Source organism: Anomalospiza imberbis, chromosome 5 (assembly GCF_031753505.1).
Source record: "Anomalospiza imberbis isolate Cuckoo-Finch-1a 21T00152 chromosome 5, ASM3175350v1, whole genome shotgun sequence".
NCBI classification, from domain to species: domain Eukaryota; kingdom Metazoa; phylum Chordata; class Aves; order Passeriformes; family Viduidae; genus Anomalospiza; species Anomalospiza imberbis.
This window is the reverse complement of record NC_089685.1, coordinates 31,949,603-31,975,407: the sequence shown is the minus strand read 5'-3', so window position 1 is coordinate 31,975,407 and position 25,805 is coordinate 31,949,603. Positions and strand designations below refer to the sequence as shown.

Genomic DNA, 25,805 nt, shown 5'->3' with positions numbered 1-25,805 from the left:
TCTCCAATAGACCCATTTCTTTCTGAATTAAGATGATCGGTTTATCAATATAAAATAATCAAGTGTTGCATACCGGGAAGATCACTTTGTTCAGCTTAATAGCTTTCTTTCTGTACAGTGACACTGTGTTATGTAAGTCTACTTCAAGAGGACTATGCCAGCCCCTTTCCTAAATCTTTGCTTAATGAGATATAGTCCCGGTGGTGACTACCTTGATCCTTGTATAGTGCCAAAATCAGTGCAAAGGAGTTAACACGATGCTGCCTTGCACTGTATGAAATGTCAAAGTTATGCACTCAGCACTTTCATCTGGCTTACTTCCATTGCAGACAACCATACCAGAAATACGCAAGCACTTTATAAAGAATGTGGGGGAGGCAGTACTAGTCCTACCCAGTTAAAGTATTTGAAGGGTAACCTAAATCTTCAGTTGTATCCCTTTCCCATTATGTTAGATATACAAAATATAGAACAGAAATAACACTCCTGTTTTCACAGTGTTGACAAACCAAAATGTTTGTAATAGTGTTCGTGGTATTTTTAGGGATGGGAAACCAAATTGAAATAGCTTAGAGATTCACAGCATGAAGCCAAAAGGGATGTATAAACACAACAAGAGAGGGGGAAGAAAAAAACCTGAATACTAAACAAGTAAGAAAGTGCCGTTTGGTCTTACAAGGCTCTCCCATACCGGCCACTATTAATGAAAAGGTGTCATCTTTCAGTCACTTAAAGCTCTACAAAAACTATTGTAACATCAGACACTGCTTTGTACCTCGTCCAAGGTTGCAGAATGAAGTTTTTGGCTAATTAAATGAAACTTTATTAGCATAAAGGAAAAAATCAGAAGACCAGAAAAGAAAGAGAGAGAAACAAATGCACAAAGGGGCAAAAGGAGTGAAGTGTTTGATCTTTTGAATAATGGCTGGGATAGCTCAGTCAGTAAAGATGGTAGAATCACCTCAGTCCTTGCTACCTTGGCTTTGTTTGAGAACTTTGGGGTTTCATGTATCATGATTGAACCCTGAAGTGTGGTGACCCACACTGGTGTTGACTTTGAAGGTAAAAGCTCCACATCTTTTTACCCAATCAATGAATTCCAAAGAAGATGAAGAGAGGGGAAGCCCTCCTCTTCTACCATTTAGGCTTAATTTCAAAACATTGGGTCCACGGCAATAATTTTCCTGTCAAACACTCCTATTATACATCAGATATAATCTCAATATGTTCTTGAAACCTGCAGGAATTTTTTACTGAATTAATTCTATTTTTATCTTTTTCCTGACGTTTACAAATAATTTTATATAACAGACCAAGAGGTGCCATCTGTTACCTGAAACTACTTTTAGGTCTCTATACAACACATCCTGCAGATGTAGCCTACTTTTTTTTGCTAGTGTATATGGTACTTTATGGTTGACAGTGTTAAATATGTTGGACTGTGACTAAAGAAACAATTTTGATTGCTTTGTAACAGTAAATGCTCCATGTGTACTGTCCCATCAATCACTCCATCATCTGCAGCTGTCATTATGGATGCTATTTTTCCTTCCTGAGCATTGGTAACTGGAATGAACAATACTGGCATACATATACAGAACTGTGAATTTTAGCCTTGAGTAAGCTGTGCCAGACTAAGAGTGCCAGAGTAGACAGGCCTTGGGAAGCAGCCCTGTGCACAGCTCAGTTCCAGTGGTTTAGTCTCTGCTGGGTGTTGACGATGGGTCGTGCTGCTCCACAGCTGCCTGCCACCCTTCCTGCCACTCCAGTCAATAGGAGGCTGTGGGGGGTACCACAAAGACCTCAGAATTACCATAAAGGATTTTCTGGGCAAATGCCAAGTCCATCCCTGGCATGAGCTGACCATAGCCATCTGGGCAGCATTACACATGATCATCATGACCAGCTGAGCCACCTGCATTAAGGCTTTCTGACACCAAAGGTCTTAATGGCACCTGAACTGCTCACACAGCACCTCTACCTCCATATTCAGCTTCAGCTAGCTGCAGCTCATGTAGTGACTGCTGGAGGTTGTCAGGAGCCATGAGATACCCTATGAACTCGACCATCATGCTGCTACAACAGCAAGGCCATAGATAGTGCAAGATTGGGAAAGGAAGGGGAGAACTTATTGTATAAATATTTAAGCACCTCTGCTCCCACTAGACTTGGCACAGATAATTTTGTGCTTTGATTAGCATATCACTACTGTCTACTTTAAGGCCTGCACTTGTGTTATTAGACCATTTTTACTTTTTGACTGTTAAAAAAAGATTGGTAAACTTAAGCACTTGCTTCCTCAGCCACCCTTCCCTATTTTCTTTTCTACTCTAGCCTATAACATGAACTAATATAGCAAAGGCAGCAGCTGGGCACAGGATGCATAACAGATCATGTATGATATCAGGGACTAACATGATGAGAAAGCAATCTTTCAGGTGCTGGAAAGAACAAACACATTCATGAGGCTGGGGAGTAGTAGAAAAGTCAGTCACAACAGAGGAAAGAAACGTGAGGGACCTGGAAAATAATGGCATCTTAGCTGGAAGACTGGCACACCTATAAACTTAATGTGTATATCACTGCTAGGTCTCATTTGATACCAGTTCAGACCTACCTTCCTCTAGGCATTCTAGCCAAACCTACCTGAGATTATACAAGAGTAACCTACTGCATCCTTGATGACACAAGCATTTCTTGGGTCCATATGCAGGTTTTGCAAGATGAAAAGCCACCATGACACTGATGGCACCAGCAATGAGCCTAGCTTAAAATGATTACTATTTCACCACCACACTGTATCTCTAGGCTGCCAAATTTCAGTGTGACTGAAATCACTGCGTAAATCAGATAGGATTATGTCATACAGAGCAGCACAAGATAAATCTGGACTGTGACAACGCGTGTGTGCATCCTGATAGCACTTACAATTATCACCTTGGGAAAGTAGACCTCAGAAAGCACAGATACCACATATTCAGTACAGGCCACTGTCTGTGTAGATACTGACTCCTTATGAAGTAAGCAGGTAGGTAAGTGGAGGTAAGGAAGTGATTTATTTTCTACTTAGCCTGAGAACTGTAGAGAAAACATCATGCAGTAGGTTTTTGTATCATCATCCCAGTAGCATTTCGGACATCAGATTTACCCATTCTAAAGTAATTGTCCACTCCACCAGCTGACTAGAACTGGGTGCAGCAAGGCTCTTAGAATCATATAATATCCTGAGTTGGAAGGAGCCTATTATGATCACTGAGCCCAACTCCTGGGCCTGCACAGGACACCCCAAGAATCACACCAGGTACCTGAGAACCTTGTCTGAATGCTTCTTGGACTCTGTCAGGTTGGTGCTGTGACCACCTCCCTGGGGAGCTGTTCCTGGGCCTGATCACCCTCTGGGTGACAAACCTTCTCCTAATACCCAGCCTAAACCTCCACACAATGTACAAAACCACAATGCATGTTGGGTATCATTTTTCTGGACAAGACTGATACAGCTTTCACTTACACCTACCTAAGGAAACAAGGTACCACTTCATATTTCAAATAAGCGAATGTAATTCACTATCATGAGCAAAGCTTGTAGTAATTAAAACTTAGTAATTTTAGGTTTATTTTAATTTTGCAGAAGCTTAATTCTGGAAACTTAATTGGACCAACCTCTCTTTTAAGAGCATGGTGCAAAAACTCTGGGGGTGAACAAGACCCTTTTTAGACTGAAAACTAAGCTTCAGTCTGAAACACAACACCTCAGCAAAAACAACACACACAAACCCCACTGATTTTTACCGGATAAACTAGAAACCAGATAAAAAAAAAAAAAGTAGATTTCAAAGCAACTGAAAAGCTGTTGCCTTTTTTTTCTTACTTGCCTTCACACCTACTATTTTTCTTTGCAGGTAGCACACAACAGATGCTCTTGCCTCTCTGGTCAAAAGCCTTGGCACCACAGTAATGTTCTTTCTAGGAACATACACCTCAGGTAATATGAAGTCGCTGGGATATCACTTAGAGAGTTCCTCCTAATGTGGTACTTCAAAAGTTAACCAACAGCAAAACTATCCCCTCTTCCAATACACATAAACCTCCACAGAGAAGAAAGGATAAATAGGACCTTGTCTCATTCAATGCCAGCATTTTCATACCAATTCCTTCTTCTCATTTTTGTGGGACAAGGCTGGTTAATTTTAAGACAAAATCCTCTTTCTTGCAAAAGGTGAAATGGATGGCAAAGCATCATTCAGAACGGGATAAGGCATACTCCAAGTTCTCCTCATATGAAAGGAACAATTTGGCTATAACACACTAATTTAACAAGATGTTTAAAGCTATTTTCAATGAAGTAAGAAGTACGTAATTTTCCTTTAAAACATCAACCTTCTTTCAAGTGGCTGAAAAGAGATGAAGTTACTGTGGAGAGGGTAGAAAATAGAGATAAAGTAATGAGGGACCAGGAAGGGATGTGATAATTAGGTGTCATGGATGCTATTTTCTTAGCTGGCCAAGAATAAGAGATTTCCAGCACTTATGAAAGAATGTGCAAGACTAGATTTCTTTTCCATGTGTGTACTGACACACTGGCATCACTAAGTTCTGGATGTAGTTAACCTCATGCATCAACCCAGTTCTTTGTTGCACCCACTGCAAACCTTCACCAGAAGCCTAAAACAAGCAGGCAAACTTCAAATGCTATCACCTGAGAAAATACAGGCAGTTTTGCTTGGGTTGCAGAGACAAGCAGCTAGACAAACTAGTAAAGCAAGAGCAAGAACTTTAGGTACAAAGGAAACAGAATAACAGCAGAAATAACCAAACTTGGTAGGAGAAACTAAGCCCAGGTAAGACAGCCTTTTCTGGTGGTTAAGTCTTGGACATGGAAAAGAAATAGAAGTTCACTTTCAGTCTTCTGGCTTGCTTCTCACAGCAAACACGGCAGCTTTCACTGTGATGTAGCAATTTCCCTGTCCAAGGAAACACTCCTGTCCCTTTCCATTAAATGCAAGCCCTTTCACTTCAGGGATTCCAACAGATGCCCACTGCAGGTAACTTTTGCTGTTATATTTCTCTTCATATCTAACACCTTCAGTGGTGGGACATGTGTTCATTTTGGACAGAAGTTCACACAGCCTATATATTAATGTAGCTGAGAGGCTAAAAGACTCTTCTCAGATGAAAAGGTTGACTACTTTCTTAAAAATTAATGTATACATTTGTAAAAACTGACCCAAAAAAGAATTATAAGACTAATACTCAAGATATTCTAGAGAAGTGTAATGCATATATAAGACCAGTTTCCCAAACATTCACACTTGAGTGACACTTCCATTTCTGCTGCAGAATCTCCCTAGAGGCATATACCATGTGTGTATATATGTGTGTATATATGTATGTACATGTGTATATGTAACAGATATAAAACCTCCTCCAGAAGCAATGTTCTTGAACTAATTTCTCTGATTTCACTGAGTAACACTTAGGCACAGGATAGTGGAAGATGCACGTAAACATAAAGGATGTGGTCCACTTTAATTTGTAATTACTAGAGTAAACATTTCCCTATGTTAATTTACTACTCATTCTTACGGGGAAGTATCAAATGAAAGGCACACATAATTTATCTAAGGCACTGAAGCATTTTAAGTATGTGCTTATGTATTTAGAGATGTATTTCTCTAAAAACTGGCATTTCCTCTTACTGTCTCAAGCTGCTGCCCAGTGTAAAGTGGGAGGTCTCAGTCATTATTATGTGCATGGTCCAGGACCTAAAAAAGTAAAAGGCCCAAGCCAGCCCCCAGTGAAGACAAGTTCTCAGATACCAATTTTGCCAGCATGGGAACACAGCACTCTCCTTGGTGACAGAGAGGGCAACTGCACCCTGCAGGGAAGTAACTATCTTGGATCTAAGATTTTATAGGTTGATGCATGCCAGTATCTTTAGAAGCAGAATTGACAGACAGTAGCTGGAGGGGTGAGCAGCTGGTGACTGCTCTTCACAAAATAGGTAAGACAATAGCACAAAAAGACATCAAACCAGGGAATAAGAGCATCCAAAGCTTAATCGACTATGCCATGAATCTCTGCATTTTTATTATTCCATGAGTCAAAAGAAGTGCTCAGAAAAGCTACAGACGAACATTTCTTGCAGTACTTTCTCACCCAGCACAGCAAACAATACACAATAGGGACACTATAAACTGAATAACTTTGCAGAGAAATTCCATCAACTCAGCTATTTGCCTATTTTAATGTTTCTATTAAAATTCACACAAAAAGTTTGACTGAGTGAAATCTCTGAAGAATAAAGGGGAAAAATATCTAAGAAAAAGACGATGCCATGACACTAACATGTCAGCAGTACCGCTTTTTAATTGGCATGATGAAATTTTTCTCTCCAAACTAATTCATCAAATCACAATAAACAATTACTAAATTTACAATATATGAGCTACTCCTGCCATTTCTGGTTTTCACAGTATTTTCAGAGCCTTGACTTTTACAACATCTCTAAGGTAAGGCTCTCCATTGCACCAAGAATTAATCTTTCTGCCTCAAAGCTTTTTTTCATTGCAACCTTCCTCATACAAGTACACTAGGTAAGGTGGACAGTTAAACAGTGGCTAAGGCCGGGACAAGGATGAAATCTGACTGGATTAACTTCAGTATTTTGAATGCTAGATCGATCGAGTAATGTTCTGAACCAAGAAATGTATGGATAGCCCTAAAGCAAAGCTAAGCATCTTGTATGCAACTCCTCAAAGAAACAATTCACATGTACTTACCTAAAACCTACTGAGTAATACACAAGCAAGACCCATGTGGACATGGGGACAAACCCCGTCATACATTACACAGCAGCTCAGTAGTCCACTGCATGCATTATTTCAATAGTATTATCGCATTTTAGTACAGGTTCTTAACATTGTCTTGAAGTCACCCACAGTACAAAACGCTACTGTTCAGGTGGCAAGTGAAGTTTAAGGGACAAACTTTATACAACAGATAACACTAAGTCCTTAATGGCAGCATGGTCAAGTATATTTTCTCTCAGATTCTTTCCCTCAAACCCAAAAAACTACAATGGGAGCCAAGATCCATCCTACCCAAGTTGCCTGAACATAAGGCAAAGCAACAGGGAGGATAATTTCACACAACCCACCTACAGGCACTTAGATTAGCTGAAGCACCTTCACCTCCTTTACAATCAACATACAGAGACAAGCTCTGTGAAAGGCTAATTCAGATCAAATAACACTTAAGGCACTTGCCAGCATGGTTTGTATCAGGGATATTTCTCTGCCTTTCCCACTGAAGAGAAAGGGACTGGTAGATTAGCCAGTTCAAATAAGATGCCTAAAGGTAGACGGTGAAAATACCATCCTAACTTGCAGATCAAACAAGCTCTGCTTGGTCTGTCCTGTTTGTTAGGATGTGAAATGCAGGCAGCTACAGCATCCTTCCTGACCCTTCAATTAAGTTAGGGAAAAAACTCAAGGGTGTTTTGAATTTGGAAACAGTCAACAGCTAGGACTGCTATTTTACTTCAGAGAAAAGCTACTAGTAACACTTAATGTGTTGGTTTGTTAGTGAGCACGAGAATACCTAGCTTTTGAAAAGTTTAGTTCATGACAAAGGTTGAATTACCAGAATAATGCAGCACACAGGCTAAAAATGAAGTATCATCAGATTAAACTTTTTCTCTATGTTCTGCAAGACACTTTACATTTAGCAGAGGTGCAAAAGCAACCTTTGCATGTCTTCTAAACACATAATGAGTTCACACAATTCAAAAAGAGAGGCTGAGCTAAATAAGTTTCTTCTCAATCTTATAAATACATTAGAACTGTGAACCAGAAGCACTACAAAGGCATCGACTTAATTTCAAATGTTTAGCTACAGCTTTAATTTTCACTACAAAGTTAACAGACTCATAGTTCAGTCTTATAAAAATTCTGACTGGAAAATTAATTTGTTTTTAAAAACATGAGACAGTCATGCACATTTATTATAAAGGTTTTAATATATTACAAGTTTAAGTCATTGAAATAAGCAATCAACACACTAAAATTTGTATCAAAGATACCCTGAGCCATCACTATAAATATACCAGCAATTTTAATTAATTCACAACAGCAAATTGATGACTTTGCTTTCCACAATAAGTTAAAATATACAGTAAAGATATCTCAGAAATCCACCTAAAATTGTGAGCAGCAAGCAGTACAATTGGTCAACTATACTGTAAAAAGACACTTATCTATATAATGGTAATTACATATTTTTGCTTTTGTTAGAGAAATACTCAAGATTTTTTACCATTCAGACAAAAGCACTTAATATCACACATACAAGTTTTGCATATTCAGAACACACAAAATACAAGTCTGTCACTGATCTCCATCTTCACAAAATAGAAAATCCACCTCTTTCAAGGACGCCAGGTGAATAATAAGGTCTAAGCATGAGAAGAAATGCAGGCACTTGCTCTTCAGCCCAAATTCAGGTACCCTCCAAACAGCGTGAAACTAGTGATTTTTCATCCAGCTCTGCGAAAGAAGGAGCATCCTACTGATGGGGTCGAACCCTACTACTTGTCTCGGTGGCCAAGGCTAGATTCCTCCTGCAGAACTAGGAGGAGAAGGAATTGTTGCCACCTCAGCAGCATGCAATCCCGGGAATACAAAGGGGATTCCCATTGTCATTGTCTTCATCTGCAGCTGATCATCACCAGCACTAGCAAGGCAGTAGCTTGCGCAGTTATCTCCACAGCGGGCAATGTCACAACCCGACCAACAGCACAAACTACTACCTCAGCCAGGGCCCTGGTGCTCCCGACCCCTTCTGAAGGGGGAAACAAGCAGGCAGACAACACAGCAACGACAAATGAAATTAGAAAGAAAAACAGAAGATAAAAGGGTTCTGAGGTCTTTTGATGATCCTCGTCTCCTTTATCTGCTGCAGACATCAACCAGACTCCTCTCGCCTGACTGTGAAAAGCAAAGGGAAACCCCGCCCATCTCCATCCCCAGATTTGCCCTTTTCCTTGCATGACCTGAAACCGACTGGAAGAGCTTCATTTATCAGATACATTACAGACCCCAGCTGGTACAGTAAAGATCACGTTTAATTTCAAACAGCCACAGTTCCGCAAGCCTGAAACAGATGGGGCGGGGAGGGGAAGCAGGGAGGGAAGGAAGAAAGGCGAGGAGTCGGGGAGGGAGAAGGGGGGGGAAGAAACACAGCCGAAAGACACCCCCCCCCTTCCCCACTCCAGCCGCCCTCCTCGCCCCCTCGCGGGAACAGCGGCGCTCCGGGACCTGCCCGCCGGCCCCGGGCAGCCCGCCTAGGAGCGGGGCGCGGGGCGGAGAGGCGGCCGCCAGCCCGCCCTGACCTCCCGCCACCCCCACCGGGCCTGCCCGCCCGCTCCCCGGAGAGGCGGCGATGGGCCGGGGCGCTCCGGACCCGGACCCGGACCCAGCCCCGCTCGCCCGAGGACGCGCCGTGTCGGCGGCCGGGGCGAAGGGGCCGCGGAAGGACCCCCGCCCCGGTCGCCCCAGCGGGAAGCCCCCGTCGCTTCTGCCGGCGGGAAGGAAGAAGCCGAGCCCTCTGGCGAGGGCGCCGGGGAGCCGGGGAGGGGAAAGCGCTCGCCTTGCCGAGGCCGCAGACAAAGGAGGCGCCGTGCGGGCACCGCGGCTCCGTCCGCCCGCCCGTCCCTCGCCGCCGCCGCCCGTGTGTCCGGCTGAGCCATAGAGACCGCGCGGCGCGGGGGGGAGCGCGGGGCGATCCGCGCCACGTGACCGGGCATGTCACTCACCCGGCCGCCGCCATCTTGCGGAGGGAGGGGGAGCGCTGCCCCCGACGAGTGCCCAAGATGGCGCGGGGCCGCTCCTCACGGACGGGGGCGCTGCGCTCTCCCCGGGCCCCGGGCACGGCCGGATCTCCCGCTCCCGAAACGGGGCCCACGGAAGGCGCAGGCGGGGCGGGCGGGAGCTCCGGGAGTGGCGCGGTAACGGCACCGGCCGGCGGAGCAGGAGACGTGCCACCGGGCCGTCACCGCACGGGCCGCTTTGGGGCGGGGATTTTCAGCTCCTCAGCCCGAGACGCACAGCGGGCACGGGCTTTCTGGATAGATACAGTACCTTCCTGGGCTCTGGACTTTCAATTTGGAAGCTCTTGTCTTTCTAAATGTAAACAGACTCCATGGCGATTTTCCCACAGAAACTGACCTCAAAGAAACCCACTGTGAACCTCATTACAGATTCACGACAGTTACAAATACTAACGTGCTTATTCTATCTGTCCTTCACCACCAACACATGTATGAACAAATCTATTGTAAAAACAGCTACCGGCACACCAGAGGGATCAGACTGAAAGAGTTTAAAATTTTAAATGCGTTAATTGTGTTTTCAAAAGCTGTATTAACATCACTGGTGCAGAATGTGGAAATGGGAATATGAGCAATAGTCTTGAAGTTTCTAATGCAAAAATCTATCTACAACATGGGTTAAGAAGGAAATGCAATGCCTTTTAAGACAACTTGCAACAAATTTGTAGTTGAGAAAGTCGCACTGGAAAGGAGCCAAACACTGCCACCTTAGAGACAAAGACAAAATACATTACAATTAGGTAGTTCCCCCTTTTTTAAGTTGCTACATGCATGAAGCATCAAGCACAATCAGGTCACTGATCATTTGTTTAAAACACGTTTAAACTAGTGATATTCTGTTGAAGAAAACATGCTAAGAGATTGTATGATGAGGTGATCCTGAAGTTCATGTGTTTTTGATAGAGCATGGCACATTAAAGAACATTCTACAGCTGACAAAACAGAAACATCCAAAAACTCAGTCCTTTACTTCTGGTTCTGAAAGAGACTGTTTGATCTCCTCCAGACTGCTTTCTCTCAATTCCTGTTTTCCTCCGTAAATCCATATTTTTCACAGAGACAGTGAGACTTAATTGCTATAATTTTTGAGGTCATGTAAGGAGAGGCAAAGCATTACAAATATGGATGCACTAAGGAAATGTAGGCTCCGTTCCTACTCAGTTAAGTTGGTGAACACATAAAAACTCAGTTCTGAAAAAGAAATACAGTTTAAAATTGGGACATTTCAGTGCTTATTAAGAAGAAAAGGCAAAAGCTAGATATTTTCATACTATTTTTCCTATTAAATAATCAGATTTATTTTAAAGTATATTACAAAATATATTAGCAGCGGAAAAAATCCTGCAAACTTAGAATAATAAAGTTTTTATTTAATTCTGAGTTAATTTTTACCTTTTTTTTAATGTGCTCCCTTCTATTCGAAGGCCACCTCAACTATAATGTAAAGCAACATTTACAAAAGACTATTAGTATTTCACATCCCAATGACTTATTTTCCTGAATTAAGGTATCTTTTATATTCATTAATTAACAGACTGAAATCCATCTAATATCATGAGAATATTTAGAAAGTTTCTTAGACAAGGAGTAAGCAATTTCTATTTGAAGAAAATCAGCACTTCTGGGCAAAAGTAAAACGTAAATTCAAACCACATCATTTGGATAAATTCATTATAAGAAGGGGAGATAACTGTAAAATATTCTTTCTTTTTGGAGTTTGGCAAGTTAAATAATTGAAATATTTATCATGTCTAAACAGAAGTTGTTTTTAAAATTGTAATTGGACATCAGTACAAACTACTGGCAGATAACTCAGCATACATCACAGTTTATTATATGGCAAATCAGAAGACCTACACATCTTTTTTGAGTTGCATTTATCTAAAAAGTAAAAGTCCAAGATCTATCACAGTAGATCCTGGAAAGCAATGAAATATTACCTAAAAGGTTAGGGAATATGCACGGCTGCAGCTGGATACAGGCACCAATCCGCAAGCTTTCAATCCCTGATGTTTGTTGGAACCAGCCACCTTGCTGCTTCATGCCATGATGCAAAGCTCTGAAAGATTTTGAGGATGGGAGCCCTAGTTACTTTCAGTAATTCAAGTTTTGTTTACCAAGAGTGTAAATGTGCAGGGACTTTCAAACAACTCATGTTTACTGGCAAGTATTTTTTCATTTTCCTAAGAGATGAGAAATTCAAATGCCAAAAATAAGAATTCAGGCACCCAAGTGGACAGTATCAAGTGACTGTAACCGTGCTGATCTGAAACACTTGTGAAAAAAGCAGCAGTTAAATGTAATATATAAAACAATCAGAAAAATAACCTGATGAGTGTACAAAAGTGTAGCAGTAATGGAAATGGTTAGTTCTCTTCAATGAGTTTATGAAGACAGTAACATCATGTACTCATCCAAATTGGGAAACCAATGGAAAACCAAGATGGATCAGTAGCAGGGAGCATTTAGGGCTCAAAAAGAGCTCAGCTTTGTACACTAACAGTAACTGTAAATCTTTTAACTCTTCATGCAATTATTTAGACTAATGCCATGACTACAAGAAAGTCACAGCATGTTGTCCCTTGCAGACACAGAGTACAACAGATAAATATTTGAACATTATCTTCACCCAGGGAAAAAACAGACAAGCCTCAGAGCAAGCCCTTACAAGAGATACGTAAAAACCCAAAAGGCAAACAAACAAACTCCACAAAGAAGATGCTCTTAGGGGAACTCAAAAAAACTGTAGCACCATCAAGACATTGTAGCATCAAAGTCAACTGCTTTTACTGTGGCTCTCTCATTTTCTCCATTTTGAGACGTCTAAAGTAAACTAAAAAAACACCATGAAACACCAGATGCCTAAGCCTAAGGAAGTTGTCCTGTGCTCTGTTAGCAAGAACTGTCACTTCCACATCGCAACTAGATGACCTTTTAGGATGGAATAACTCTACTGCCAGGCCTGCCAATTTTGTCTTCCCTGACTACAAATGAAAGCCAGGTTAGTTAATCTTGTGGTAGACCTCAAATTTTTAGTTACCTAAACCTCAGAAGAGGAATCTAACTTGTGCATCTCAAAGCAGGCATTCCATACTGCCTCTCCTAAGTTTAGTACAGGAGGAATTATTTCTGTCAAAACTAACTTCTATTTAATAATGACTTAAATAAACAAGAAACTACATTTTAAGCCTGATTTTGCACCTACATTCATCTCCTCTAAAAGATTATTATTTCATTAACAATAATTTAAATGTTTGTTTGCAATTAAATATAGTCCCACTAAGTCTGGTAACTTTTTAAAACTAGGGAATTAATTTTACATAGCTAAGATTATATCGCTTGTTAGATGCTAAATGGTTACATTTTATTTGAAAACATATGAGTACATTTTTTGATAATTTAACACTTCATTAGTTTGACAAGATCTCTGTCTGGATTCAAAGTACAACATGAAAAATGGCATTCAAAATAATCCTTAGATTGATCTCTTTTAAATGTATTGAATACATCCATGAAATACATTTTGTTAACAGAGAGTACAGAACTATCGTTTCTGGTTGCCACTGCCTTCAGCTTTTAGAGAGAGCAGATTTTACCTTCACAGGTGTATACGGAAGAGGAAAAAAAAAGGCAAAACTTTTTTCAATTCCTAACCCATTACCAAGTTTGACCTAGTTGTTTGAATTGAATTGGTTAAAGCGGTATTAACCTGCAGGAAAGAGCTACTACTATCAGACTGAAGTTTAGTACTTCAAAAACTTGCTTCCCACTCTATAAAGAGGGAGGGGCTTGTGCTACTCCATCAGTTCAGTGCATTTTCTTTGAGACTATGGCCACAAAACTGCTTAAAAGTTTAACAATATAGTGCATACAGCTGTTACAGACATTATTAATTTTGTATTTTGAGAGAAAATATTTAATTGAAATAAGTCTGTTCTAAGATAAATGTTTATCTCTCCTCATTTGTTCTAGGGCAGTATTTTGTGTAGACTCTGGAGCTCATTTTAGTGCTAAGGTAGTACCGTATAATGTTTCACCAAGCCCAGAGGCACGAACAGATGTTCAGTAAGTAGATCTGCAAGTAATAGTTGTGATGGGCTCCAGAAACCAGTTCTTTGTACATGTACATCCCAGGAGCACTATGCACTTAATATTCCTGTCCCCTTCCATGTTTTCTCATGACAGAGGTTGATCAAAACCAGACTGCTCTCTGTGCTCTCTCTGAATTGGTGGCAATCCAGTTTTGGCTGCCATTTTTCTATGGAGCCTCTCAGCCCCACCCCTCATGACCAGGCATTGGTCTTTGGGACGGAAGTGAGACAGAAGTGTGCGTCTTCTGGCAAGGAAGCCAGAAATGTAAGCAATTCATTGTTAACTTTAATTGTTCTAAGTAAGAAATAGGTAACATTAAAACCATCAAACTGAGTGATACCAGGCTTCACGTTTCCAGCCACCACAGCCTCATGAACTTCTGCAGTCTTCAAGCAGCTTCAGCTTTGGAGATACCACTGGAGACTCATGTCAAGTCTAAGGCAGATGTTTTTTGCACAGAGAGCAGCAGGAATGACTAGTTTGAAGATCAGGGTCTTCAGTAACAAAACTGTGAAGGTGCCAGATACCTGACTTCCAAGGGCTTTCCTTTCTTATTTAATTATTGATAATCTCTTCTGAAAACAAAACAGGCAAAGGAGCCGATGCCTTCGAGTATGTTTCAACATCGCAATATTTTTGATTGATATGGTAGCTGTACTTAACTCATTCTTTCCATAAGGAATACATTTTAGGTGAAAAGATAACTACACTGCTGATAAATGAGATTACTTATGAAGTAAGTTCTTAAGGCAGGCATCGGGATCAAAAGTGGAAATAAATGTGTTAACATGGAGGAAAAAAAAGCTTATCAAAATGATCAATAAAAATAAGCTTATCTGAGAGTTCCTCTAAACATAGGAAGTAAATTCAAGCAATGAATAGTCTCGTCTCTTGCTAGTGAAATCCTGCAGTTAGCACACTAAACACACAGGTAAATCTTATCCTTTTTATCAGTTGTTTCAAAATCAAGGCATAAATTCTTAAATAAGGAGCTTAGAAAAAGGAGGATCAGTTTTTAGCATGTTACTCTGACAGACACAAGGACACCACAAAGATGATCTTAAAAATGCTAAGGTTACTCAGATTAGTTCTTTAAATACCAGGAAGAAATTCTTCAGGCTCAGTCAATTTGACAACATAAAACCATTTTCTCTCCTCTTTCCCTTTTCTAGGCAAGCTTCTTCAATCTTTGTTACTCATATTAATTGCACAAGCAATAGACTGGCAGTAGATTTCTGATGTTTTTGATTAGCCATCACCATAACAAACAAAAAAAATTCAACACACAAGTTGCATACAGAAAATGAGTAGCTAGCTGCAAATGTGAGGTGAACAGCTAGTGAAGAGACACAGAACTGAGCTGTACAGAAACAGATGAGTAGAAAATGTGCTTTCCTCCTCCCAACAATACTCGTATCTTGAGCTTCTATATGGGTTTCCTTAAAATACAGTGATGACTAGTACTTGTGTTTGCCATTGTGAGGAAAAGAAAGGCATTAGCCTCACTAAAAGTATCTTGCCTGAAGAGTTCAAGGCCAGCAATGAGAAGATTTGCACTTTGGCAAGAAACAACTCAACCTGGGTAAAAAAAAGAACCCCATCTGCAGAGTACAATGATAAACTACTCAAGTTTCACAGACATATTCTTATTTACTCGTGTAAATAACTGTGACCATGTATTTCATGTGGTTTAACGTCCAGTAACATTCCACAGTTCACCAGTAAAGCAGGTGGAGAAGCAGGCTCATGTACAAAAGAACAAAACAGATGTCGAGTTAGATAACCGTCTCTGATGATAAGCAAATAAGTACTGTAGGTTACTTCTGGGAATAAGACTTTCTGTAAGAACTTCCCAGCTTGAGACATCTGTTCTTTTTTCATAATCAGTTACTATTCAATCTTAAATCCTCATGTACATTAAAGTAGTGGTCATAGCACTGAGATGTCCAAGTTTTCCCAAGTAATCCAAAGTCTTGATATGAACATGCTAATAATCTATCTAATCATTTTCTCTTTGGATTCCCATCCGCGTCTTTTTTAAAGTTGTGAACAAGAAGGCAAAAGGTGAAGATCGTGGTTACATTTAATTAGCAGTTAATTCTTATCTTCCGACTTCCAGCTGACACATTTCTATACAGTCAGCTGAAGCAGTTTTCTAGCTGACTTCAGCAACACACTGCAGACCCCATCCTAAAAATGTCCACAGATTTTAATTCTCATGACTAAGCAACCCTACAGACTTGAAATGAACTTGGACATGGGTCTACTCAACAGGTAATGTTAAATTAATTCAATTTCTTCTGGAACAAGACTTACCTTGCTAGAAACATGTAAAAATGTGAAATTTAAATATTCAAAATGCTGCTTGCCTCAAAGAAGCCCTAAGAATACTTAGCAAAAAACACAAATAGAAAAAAGAAATTGATATTTCAAGTTGGAAGAAATATTTGAGTGTTGGACAAGAAGGCACAGTAAAGGGAATAATTTTTGTTCACAGACAAAATTAGTCAATAAAAACATTTTCTAAGCTAAGGAGCTTAGTTTTTACTTTTCAAACTATTTATACAAAATACAAAAAAGCAGCTTTAATATGGTCCACCTCAGACTGCATGTCCAAAACATGCCTCAAATCGCACAGTTATTCATTTTGTAATTAAGAGAAAAGGATGGTAAGTTAGCTCATTGGTAGTTTATTTTAAAATCTTTTGAAGATTAATATTCATAGCTGTAAAGTAGTCTAAGTTCTAGAGTCAAGAAAGACTCATGTATCCCTTTTTGAATTACAGATAAAGATGAAGATTTGCCTAAATGGACAAATGCATTTGTAATATCACTGAAAAATCAATTCAAAACTAATTAGAAACAAATTCACCCATAGCTTGGACTGCACACCTATATATTCTAAAATAAATTAATTTCCTTCTTTCCTGTCCTACAGTTTGTCTCTTTAATGACCTTGAATTATCTTCCACTAATTAGGAGAGCAGTTGTCAGGTTTTCACTTTCGGAGTATGGATGATGCTACTTTTTTGTAAGATTCAGTTCTGCAGTATACTGGAACTGGTCCTCCAGAGAAGATATTTTGACATAAATTCTATAACAAGAAACATTTGTTTCCTTAATGTAAACTGTGTAATCTCTTAAAACTATTCAGGTTTGGCAATTATGTCCTATGCAACTCTGGTCACAGAAATGTGCAAGGTCTTGAAGCCTCCTTAATATTTAACATACTTTAAAACAGAAAGCTTTTAAAAATGATCATAAACTGGAGACTTGTGGAAGCAAGCTGTCCAAAGAACTGCCTAGAGAACATTATTAATGCAGGGTAACCCTGGCCAGTTTATCACACCTTCAGCTTGAAGCTTCTACAGCTTTTACACCTATTCATGTGTATCAATCAGTGTTCCTTGAGCGAGGAAAGTGCAAAGCAAACAGATGTAATACCATTTCTTATGCATGACAATTTTTTAATATCTACAAAAGACTTGAAGAAACAAAACCCTAAAGGTAAGCTCTGAAATCCATAAAAAGGCACCTTTTTTTTTTTTTACATTTGGCCTTTGTGCTTTCACATCACAGATTAAAAATGTGAATACATTTTTGAAATGAAACATTATTGGAATCAAAATTCATTAAATAAGAATTTAAGTGCTAGATCACAAACTTTAAAAACAATACTATTAAAAGTGTTTTGCTTCAATTGTGTATTATGTTAAAGTGAAACAAATTCACATTTACTTAATGACAAATTTTACTGCATTTCTAACTGAGTATCTATCTTCAAAAATACACTTCTCATGGACTTTATCAGACACAGTTTATAATTAAATTATTAGAACAATTTGTTTGGGTTGAAAAAACATTACAAAACAAAACACTTAAAATTATTGAACAAAATATTACAGCCAAGTATTTTAGATATTTGAACTTGCCTTTCCTGGGTCATGATTCAAAGACTGTGATACTTGCCAAGAAGGTCAAAAAAGGCTAACAACCCTCAAATATGTCTGTTTTCTTTTTAAAGCAAGGCTGCAACTGCAAAAATGGATAGAGTTAAGTAGAACAAAAGTCTTGAAACAAATTTATTATGAAGTGAGGTATGGTAGTGTTGAAGTGCTACAGTGGATTTGTGCATATTCAAACTTATTTCAGGTCAACTACTCTGAAGTTTGAGATCAGCAGACTGTGACTGCTTGCTTCAATCTTTCATTATATGACCCTTAGCCGATGTCCAATGGCCACAAAGAAGATACATTCAATTAAGCAAAAACTAACATGATCAGATATGAATGAGCATATCTGGCAATTTAGAAGGCAAACTGTAAGTAAAAATGCAAGCATACAACTTATTCATAATAAATACATTTTCAAGCGTTTGACATTATCAATATTTTTAAAAGAATTTAAATAATAAATGCAACTATTTTATACATAACTGTACCATTTATTATACACACAAGTATATCAGTTCCCTTTGTTTACAAAGGCTGGTTACAGATATATGGAATGTTACAGTACCATCTTGCATAAAATTTTAGTACAATTCGTACTTCAAAAAAGGGTGCAAAACACCAGCCTAATAAATCTGACTGAATTGAAATATTTTAATTACATCATTAACACGTACACAACAAGCTGTACATAAGCCCACTTTTCAATCACCACTTCAAGATACTGTAGCAAGTACAATAGATTATAAATGATTCCAACTAGTCAATTAAATTTATTAAAGGTTTGCACTGCTACTCACTCTGGAACCTTTGAGATAAAGCCTGTATTCACGACTTACTGAGCTCTTGTTAGTACAGTTAAGAGGCAGTCAGCATTGGTTGCCAAAGTACTAGTCACAAGAGATTTCCTCAGAGAAACTTCACTCAGGAGCAAACATTTTTGGATAATCCTTTCAAGAATAAAAAGAAGTTTTATGGGGTCAAGACTCTCCATTCTGTACCTTGGCTGCTGGTGGATGCATGAAGTCCTTAAAGGGAACCAGTGCCTCCTTCAAAGCAGAGCACACTTCTGAGGATGAGCAGGTGATACATTCTACTAAAGTTGGGTACAAGGCAATAACTTGTGCCCATGTGCTAGAATCAACTGCAGGGAAGAAAAGAAAAGACTGAATCACTTACCACTGTCCAAACACTGACAACAGATTTCTTCCAATCCCTCTAAGTGATGGCAGATTCACAGTGTGCCCGAACATAGGTACTTAGTGCGATACAGACACTATGGCATCCATGCAGGACACTCAGATACGGGCCAGGATTTCTGCAGAACCACCATTTGTTTTTTCAGCTGCAGCCAGAGGCCATGTGGGATAATATCCTTAAAGTGGTGCTACACACCTGTGTTTCTACATATGAGTCATTCACTGTGTCTTTGGAATGAAGAACTGACAAATTTAAGATAATACTTCCATCTGTAATACATATGTTTTCTGCCTGCTTTTCTCAGCTATTGACAGAAAATTGAACTGGATGCACATTGCACTTTTGGAAAATTCTCAGCAATGACACTTTCTACTGATTTCAGATCATTTCAGATTACAAGAGCTATAGAAAGCAAAGGTAAAACACTGGACAAAGACAAAAAATATCCATGGTAAAGTTTTGTTAGTCCAACAAGTAAAATTAAACATTTTAGCATGATTCCTGTTATTATGTCACTTCCTTGCTTACTTCTGTTTTAGCTATGCTTTCAAAAGAGAACAAACCCCTGGCTTCAGACAACATTAATAATTATCTTAAGTAAACAAAATTATTAAAAGGCAGAAGAAGTGGGAGTGAAATGATTCTGTAATTTGTCCAGTAGTTCTCTTTCTGAGAAAGTGTGTGGGAGGTTTGGCAAGCACTGCTGCATATGGACAAGGGAAGAATGCCTCTCATTGCAGGAAGAGGGATGTGGGGAACAGTCCAGCTGAGTTGGCTTCTCTACTCCTTTAAGAGGAAGACCCACCAGAGTAGCAGTTCAGTTAGCTTTAGGGTTAGCCAAAAGGCTTTATGCATCCTGGCATAGTTCTACCTGCACACTTTGGCCATGAAACCTTGGAAACCACATCACCATAACCCTGGCTACTCAGTGATGATGCAAATGAGGCACTGCCTCTTTCCAGAAACCCACCTGCCTGTGTTTTTCTGGAAAGGCTGGTTTGTTTGTTTGAGGATTAAAAAGGTTTTTGGTTTTTTTCCTATTCCTCCTATTATCAAAAGCAGGGAGGTAGAGGGAAATGTTGTATACACAATTCTGTCAGAATTTCAGAGTCCAATACAGTGGACTTAACCAAGACTCATGATTAAGTTTCCTTCCAGGAACTCTCCATGTATACCAGAGGTGCAGCTTACAGGAGGAGCAGGATAGGTAATTATAAATGAAGTTGAGGTCTTTCATTTGATTCAGCCCTTTAAATACATCTGTCAACCATTTACTCAGGCATCAATGAGCTAAGCTCAGTCCAGGGGACAGAAAATAATAGTGCAGGAAGAGAGGGAAAGCAAGACCATGAGTGTAAATATCTGCCAGCCTGTCCATGCATTTAACTTGTACACCCCTTTAACTGCAGAGTGCACCTATGTGAACATGATCCATAGCAAACCAAAAAGGTACCATGAGAAGGAAAAAAGGATCTAGCCAGGCTTCATATATTTAAGAATTCCATTAATATTTTATGGAACCATTTTATGGAAGGCTTTTTTCTTTGTGTTCAGAAGACACTAAACTTTATCTAATAAAGGACACCACAAACTCAAGTTTTCTCTTTTATTAAATATATCTTAGGTCCTTATACTTTTAGTCATACTGGAAAAATTTTGTGGAGTTTCTTGCCATCTACCTGTCACCTACACATACAAAGAATTACCAAATATTGACTCTTACAAAGAGTACACTTGTCTTTCAAATTTCTGTGAAAACTACCGAAGAAAATACTAAACACATCTTTGGGACAAATATAATGTTATCTTGTTTTGAACAATGTTATTTAACAACAACTTACCATTTTCAGGTTGAGTCTTTTTAAGTGAATCTATGAGAGTACTGACAGCTTTTAAAACAAATATGATTTCTGTTACTTGCTGCCTACAAATGAAAAAATGCAAACAGTCAACTACTCATTTTTGTTTCAAGAATGTAAATTTTATAGAATGTTTCCCACTATCATTGCTGTTGTCTCATGTAGGACAGCTTTAACTCTGATACTGGAAACAGTAACAACATACAAATCTCAATCTGAAAACATTCTCATCAATAAGGCTAACATAAAGATAATCAATTTCTACATTAATGATCAAAACCTTCAAAAGTGAAGTGAATTTCAAGGAAGTTCCCATTTTAAAGAATTTCTTCCTTTTTTGATCTAAGTTTTCCACTTCAAGAACAATTACTTGACTAATGATTCACAATATTGCTGTTTGGATGTTTTATTTTTGAGGCGATTCTACTCATCTCTCAATTTAGAAACTACGCATAGCTCTAGTGGGAATAAAAGGAAATCAGATTTCAGAAATATAATGCTAGAGATATCAGAAATACTGTTTTCAGTAACTGAAAACTGTCGTAACAGCACAGAATATGACCATTGTTACTTAAAGGTTTATTTTTAAAAAAATTGAGTACCAGCACTGTCTTTGAAATATCTTCCCCATAAACATTTCCCTGCCTTTTAAATTTCATTCTCTCACACCCCCCTCATTTTTTTCATGACTAAATTATATTTTGAATGCAAACTTCTTCTCATAAAGTCCTGGTAATACCTTAATTTTCTAAAGACAATGCACATACCGTGGAAGAGGACATTTGCCGCTCAATCGCTCATCTTCTATGTAGCGATGCAATACATCCTGTGACCTTTTCAAGAGCACAGAAAGTGCCATTCTAGAGATGTAGCCTTCTTGAGGAGTTGTGACTTTATTACTGAATGAAAACTGGAGCAGTGTTTCAAAACACACCTTAGAAAACTCTTCTCTCATGCGAATATCTATTTCAGCTTCTGTCAAAGTAAAATGATGCATTTCAATTGTGCAGTGTGCACGATGCTGCATTTCAATCCGTTTATTATAAGCTGAGAAAAGGTTATCACTCCTCTAGTATTAAAAAATATTAACAGTGATAAGAACAAATGTTAAGAATACATTCTAAGAAAAAGTGACTGTGCAAAAATCACAATAGTTCTGAATAGAAGAGATGAATTATGACACATTGTCTGTAACATGTCACATACCTGACATTGCTTTAATTATAAAATACATGAAATAATTGAAAACCAGCAAACAATCCTACATCAAAAATACTCATATTCAGTACTTTACAATTTAGGTATTTTTCTATGTAATGGCTTATGTTCATTTTTTTCATCTTTCCAAAAACCCCTACAAATGTTTTTTCTTAAAGGCAGAGAAGGTATATGGCTAGGTACACCATACAGTTACACTAAGGTCATTTAGGTTTTAAGAACAGGATGGCTGTCTTACAACTGTTTGAAAATGCTATTAGAACCGGCACAAAGGAAAATAAAATATGTAGAAAGTAACACAACTACAATATTACATATGACACTGTCCAAGCAGTAAGGAAGTAATTTTCAAAAAATTGCAAGGAAAGCTTGGCAAAAAATACAAAATACAATTTATAAAAAAAAGTTGGCTATCAAACAGTCAATACTGAATATTTGCCAGGGAACTTCAAGTCTCTATCATATTTCTCTATCAACATTTTAATTATTTTCTAGTAGATTTAAACACTGTCATTTTTGTCATTTAGGTACCATACCTGTAAAGGAGGATGACTGAGAATGTATTGAGCCTTTATTGAGCATAGTCATTATCTGACCAACAAATTCCTTAGGAATAAAATTAGCATATGGCAGTATCTCTGTGCTGATAAGCTGCACCACCTAAAATAAATTACATATATTTATATTGGTTTTCTAAATACTAAAACTGTAAATCTAGTATGAAGAAACATTTAACATCTAAACAAGCTTAAGGCAATACACATTAAGAGAAATGCTCTCTATCCCTTGTCTTGATGCTCCCATTCAGGAACAAAATGGGTTTAGATCTCTGTAAATGAATGCATTAGATTTGAGAGTTCTGCTCACTGCAGGCAGAACCACTCGCTTTTCATCCATATATTTTTGTGTCCCAGCCACCCCTCTGGAAAGATGATGGATGATGAAACCACAGATACTGCCATGTCTTCTCTGCAACTCCTTCTGCTTTCTACCCTTAATCTCTGTTCTGCCACATTTTTTTTGTCCTGGAGTAAAAGGAGAGAAGTCCCTCCTTACTTCAGGTATCATCTTCTCCTAATTTTCTTTGGCCTTATGCAACCAAACATCCAGCAATCCCTGTGCTGCACAAACTACACATAATTTCTTCATTTATGCCAAAGCTTCTCAGTATAGAGAATATAGCTTAAGGGCAACGATGTCTAAGAAAAAATGGCTTTTTGCTGACTGCCCTCTCAACACAGAAGGAACTCATTTCAGGTTTAATTGTCAACTTTCTCTGTGGTCTACAATTACCAATGTAAATGTTCAGCAATAACATAATAAATAAGGATACATAATGAGTTAGAGGCAGAAACGCATTCTGGTTTAACCAGTCTATACTGTTTTGAAATTGAGATGACAAGAAGTAGCTTTTGGCATCCCACTTCCTTCTTTTTGCATCAGCCTGAAGCAGCTGAATTCTGGACCTATGAATTTCCTGTCTTATTTTCAATAATGAAAACAGTATCACAGAAAAAGTAATGAAAGGGTAACTTTTAAAGAAATCATTTCAGAACAAAATGCAACTTGAGAATGTCATTAACTTGTTAATCTTAACAGTAATATTTGTTTTAGGCTCCTTACCTCAACATCAATACTCTCATTCTTCTGAAATTCTTGAATTGAGAGATTATCAGGAGGTGTACTAAAAATAAACATACTGCGTTATACTTTAAATTTACAACATATGTAAAGAGACAAGTATGGGAAAGTGTTTACAGTTACATTTACAGTTATTACATGCATCAAGTTGGTACTATTATATGGTAATGATTAATGATCACAAGGTCAGGTTGGATGGGGGCTTTGAGCAACCTAGTCTTTTCACTCACTATGCCAGAAAAATACTTTTGAGTTCAATGGTATACATTTTTTTTTTTTTTTTAATTTTACATTTTCTTCTACATCAATGAAACTTTTTTCATTAATGGGATATTACCATGTCCTTTTCCCCTGCTAACTGAAATGATGTATTTGTTCTCATTCTTAATGAATTTTATTAGAAGAAAAACCCATTTAATAAACAATAGTTTTTAAGAAATGTAGAACGTTTTGGAGTTCTTCCATTAGATACATATATGCATTTGTTTTCAGATGAAATGTCCAGAAGCGATTCAACAGACCCTGTGGTGGGTAGTTCAGAGCTAAGCATGTGCTCATAGGCCAGGCAGCTGCCCAGGATAAGACTGTAGACCTGTGTCAATCTTGTCCTTGTAAGGGTACTCATCTGGGCCTGCCTCCTCTGTCCCATGGCCAATTTTAATAAAAGTTTAAGAACCTTGAAGGTTTTGAAATTCTCATTCAAATCTGATTACTTTAGCTGACAGATGCTTTGTTTTGAGTGATTTTTTTTTCTTCCACTGCTCCTGTATGTTGCTGACAAAGACTAGTAAGATTTTTCTGAGATAGGCTTTTTTCTCCCCATCTTCTGAATGCTTAGCATAACACACTGAAGATCAGTCTTTGCACCTACAGCTAATTTTCAGTTTTGACAATTAGGAATGTATTATGCATGCACCAATGTTTCTACTTGAAAAAGAAATACATCTCTGCTCCTCTAAGAGACTTTATGCAGATAAAGTCTATGAAATGGATGTGTGTTATATGTATGACTAGAAAAAACCACAAAGAATAAAATATTAAATTATTGTATATATTACTGGGTTGTGTATTAGGGAGTCAGGAAGTTTGGAATTTTATGTTGAAAACACAGAATAAAATATTAAGTAGCTGTTCAGTCAGTACCTTTTCTAACACACAGTTGTTAAGTATGCAAAACGTTTCAACAGTAATTTAAGCTATTATGATGCACAGAAATGCAGGTCATGTTGAAATACATGGGAAGATTTCAGTCTGGCAGTTCCTAATTTATGACTCACTTTCTGAGCTGAGGTGTTCAAGCTTTTCTGCCCAGTCATTCAGATCTGTTCTACCTTACCTATTACAGATTATGGTACATATTCCTTCATGCAGCAAATTATTCCCAAGTAATTAGATTTTTGTCTATGTGGATACATCTATCTAGGGGCCAAATTCTTTGCTGTTCTGGCACAACATATCCAAACCATACTGGAGCGCCAGGAGCCAGGAAAGATAAGAGTGTGATGCAGCAACTTTCCTCAGTACAGAGCTCCCAGCCCCTGCCCACTGAACAGGGAGGGCTTCAGAGCCAAGAGCAAAGACCTAACAAGCACACGGAGTCCTGCTGTGCACAGAACTCTGCTCAGAAGCATCTCTTGGGAAAGTATTGATTTAATTCCCTCATGTGAGCATAGACTTCTGCTCTAATAAATTATATATATATACACAGACATATTTGGTGAATTTTATTGTACATAATGGCTTGACATGCTTCTATAAAGCCTGTGGGAAAGAAGAACAATATGAAATAATAAACATATCAGCTTCTTACTGACAATTTTGTGTAAATTAAGTTATATGAAATGTATTAATTTTAAATGTCGTCTTGATTTATGACAAAAATGAGTCCTCAGCCATAGTTTGCTCTAAAAAAATTTTTAAAAAGCTGAAACTTCTGTCTTGGAAGTCGCTAATGCTCTA

At 38.5% G+C, this 25,805-nt stretch overlaps 1 protein-coding gene across 11 annotated transcripts in view; it reads right to left on the bottom strand.

Annotated features, from left to right (window-relative positions):
• Positions 1-25,805, bottom strand: part of MON2 (MON2 homolog, regulator of endosome-to-Golgi trafficking) — a 95,330-nt gene that overhangs the window by 12,739 nt on the left and 56,786 nt on the right. For 7 of the 11 annotated variants that reach the window (XR_010999080.1, XM_068190090.1, XM_068190093.1 and 4 more), the window contains 5 exons: positions 23,829-23,904; positions 22,742-22,865; positions 21,755-21,962; positions 20,970-21,052; positions 18,930-19,072 (listed from right to left, as the gene is read on the bottom strand). Coding sequence is in view for 10 of the 11 variants with exons in the window: in XM_068190090.1 (XP_068046191.1) it covers positions 18,930-19,072; positions 20,970-21,052; positions 21,755-21,962; positions 22,742-22,865; positions 23,829-23,904 (634 nt within the window). In the remaining variant the exon portion in view is untranslated. Of the gene's footprint in view, positions 1-18,401; positions 19,073-20,969; positions 21,053-21,754; positions 21,963-22,741; positions 22,866-23,828; positions 23,905-25,805 lie in introns of those variants that run through there. The other 4 variants (XM_068190086.1, XM_068190089.1, XM_068190094.1 and 1 more) reach the window with 2 other exon arrangements.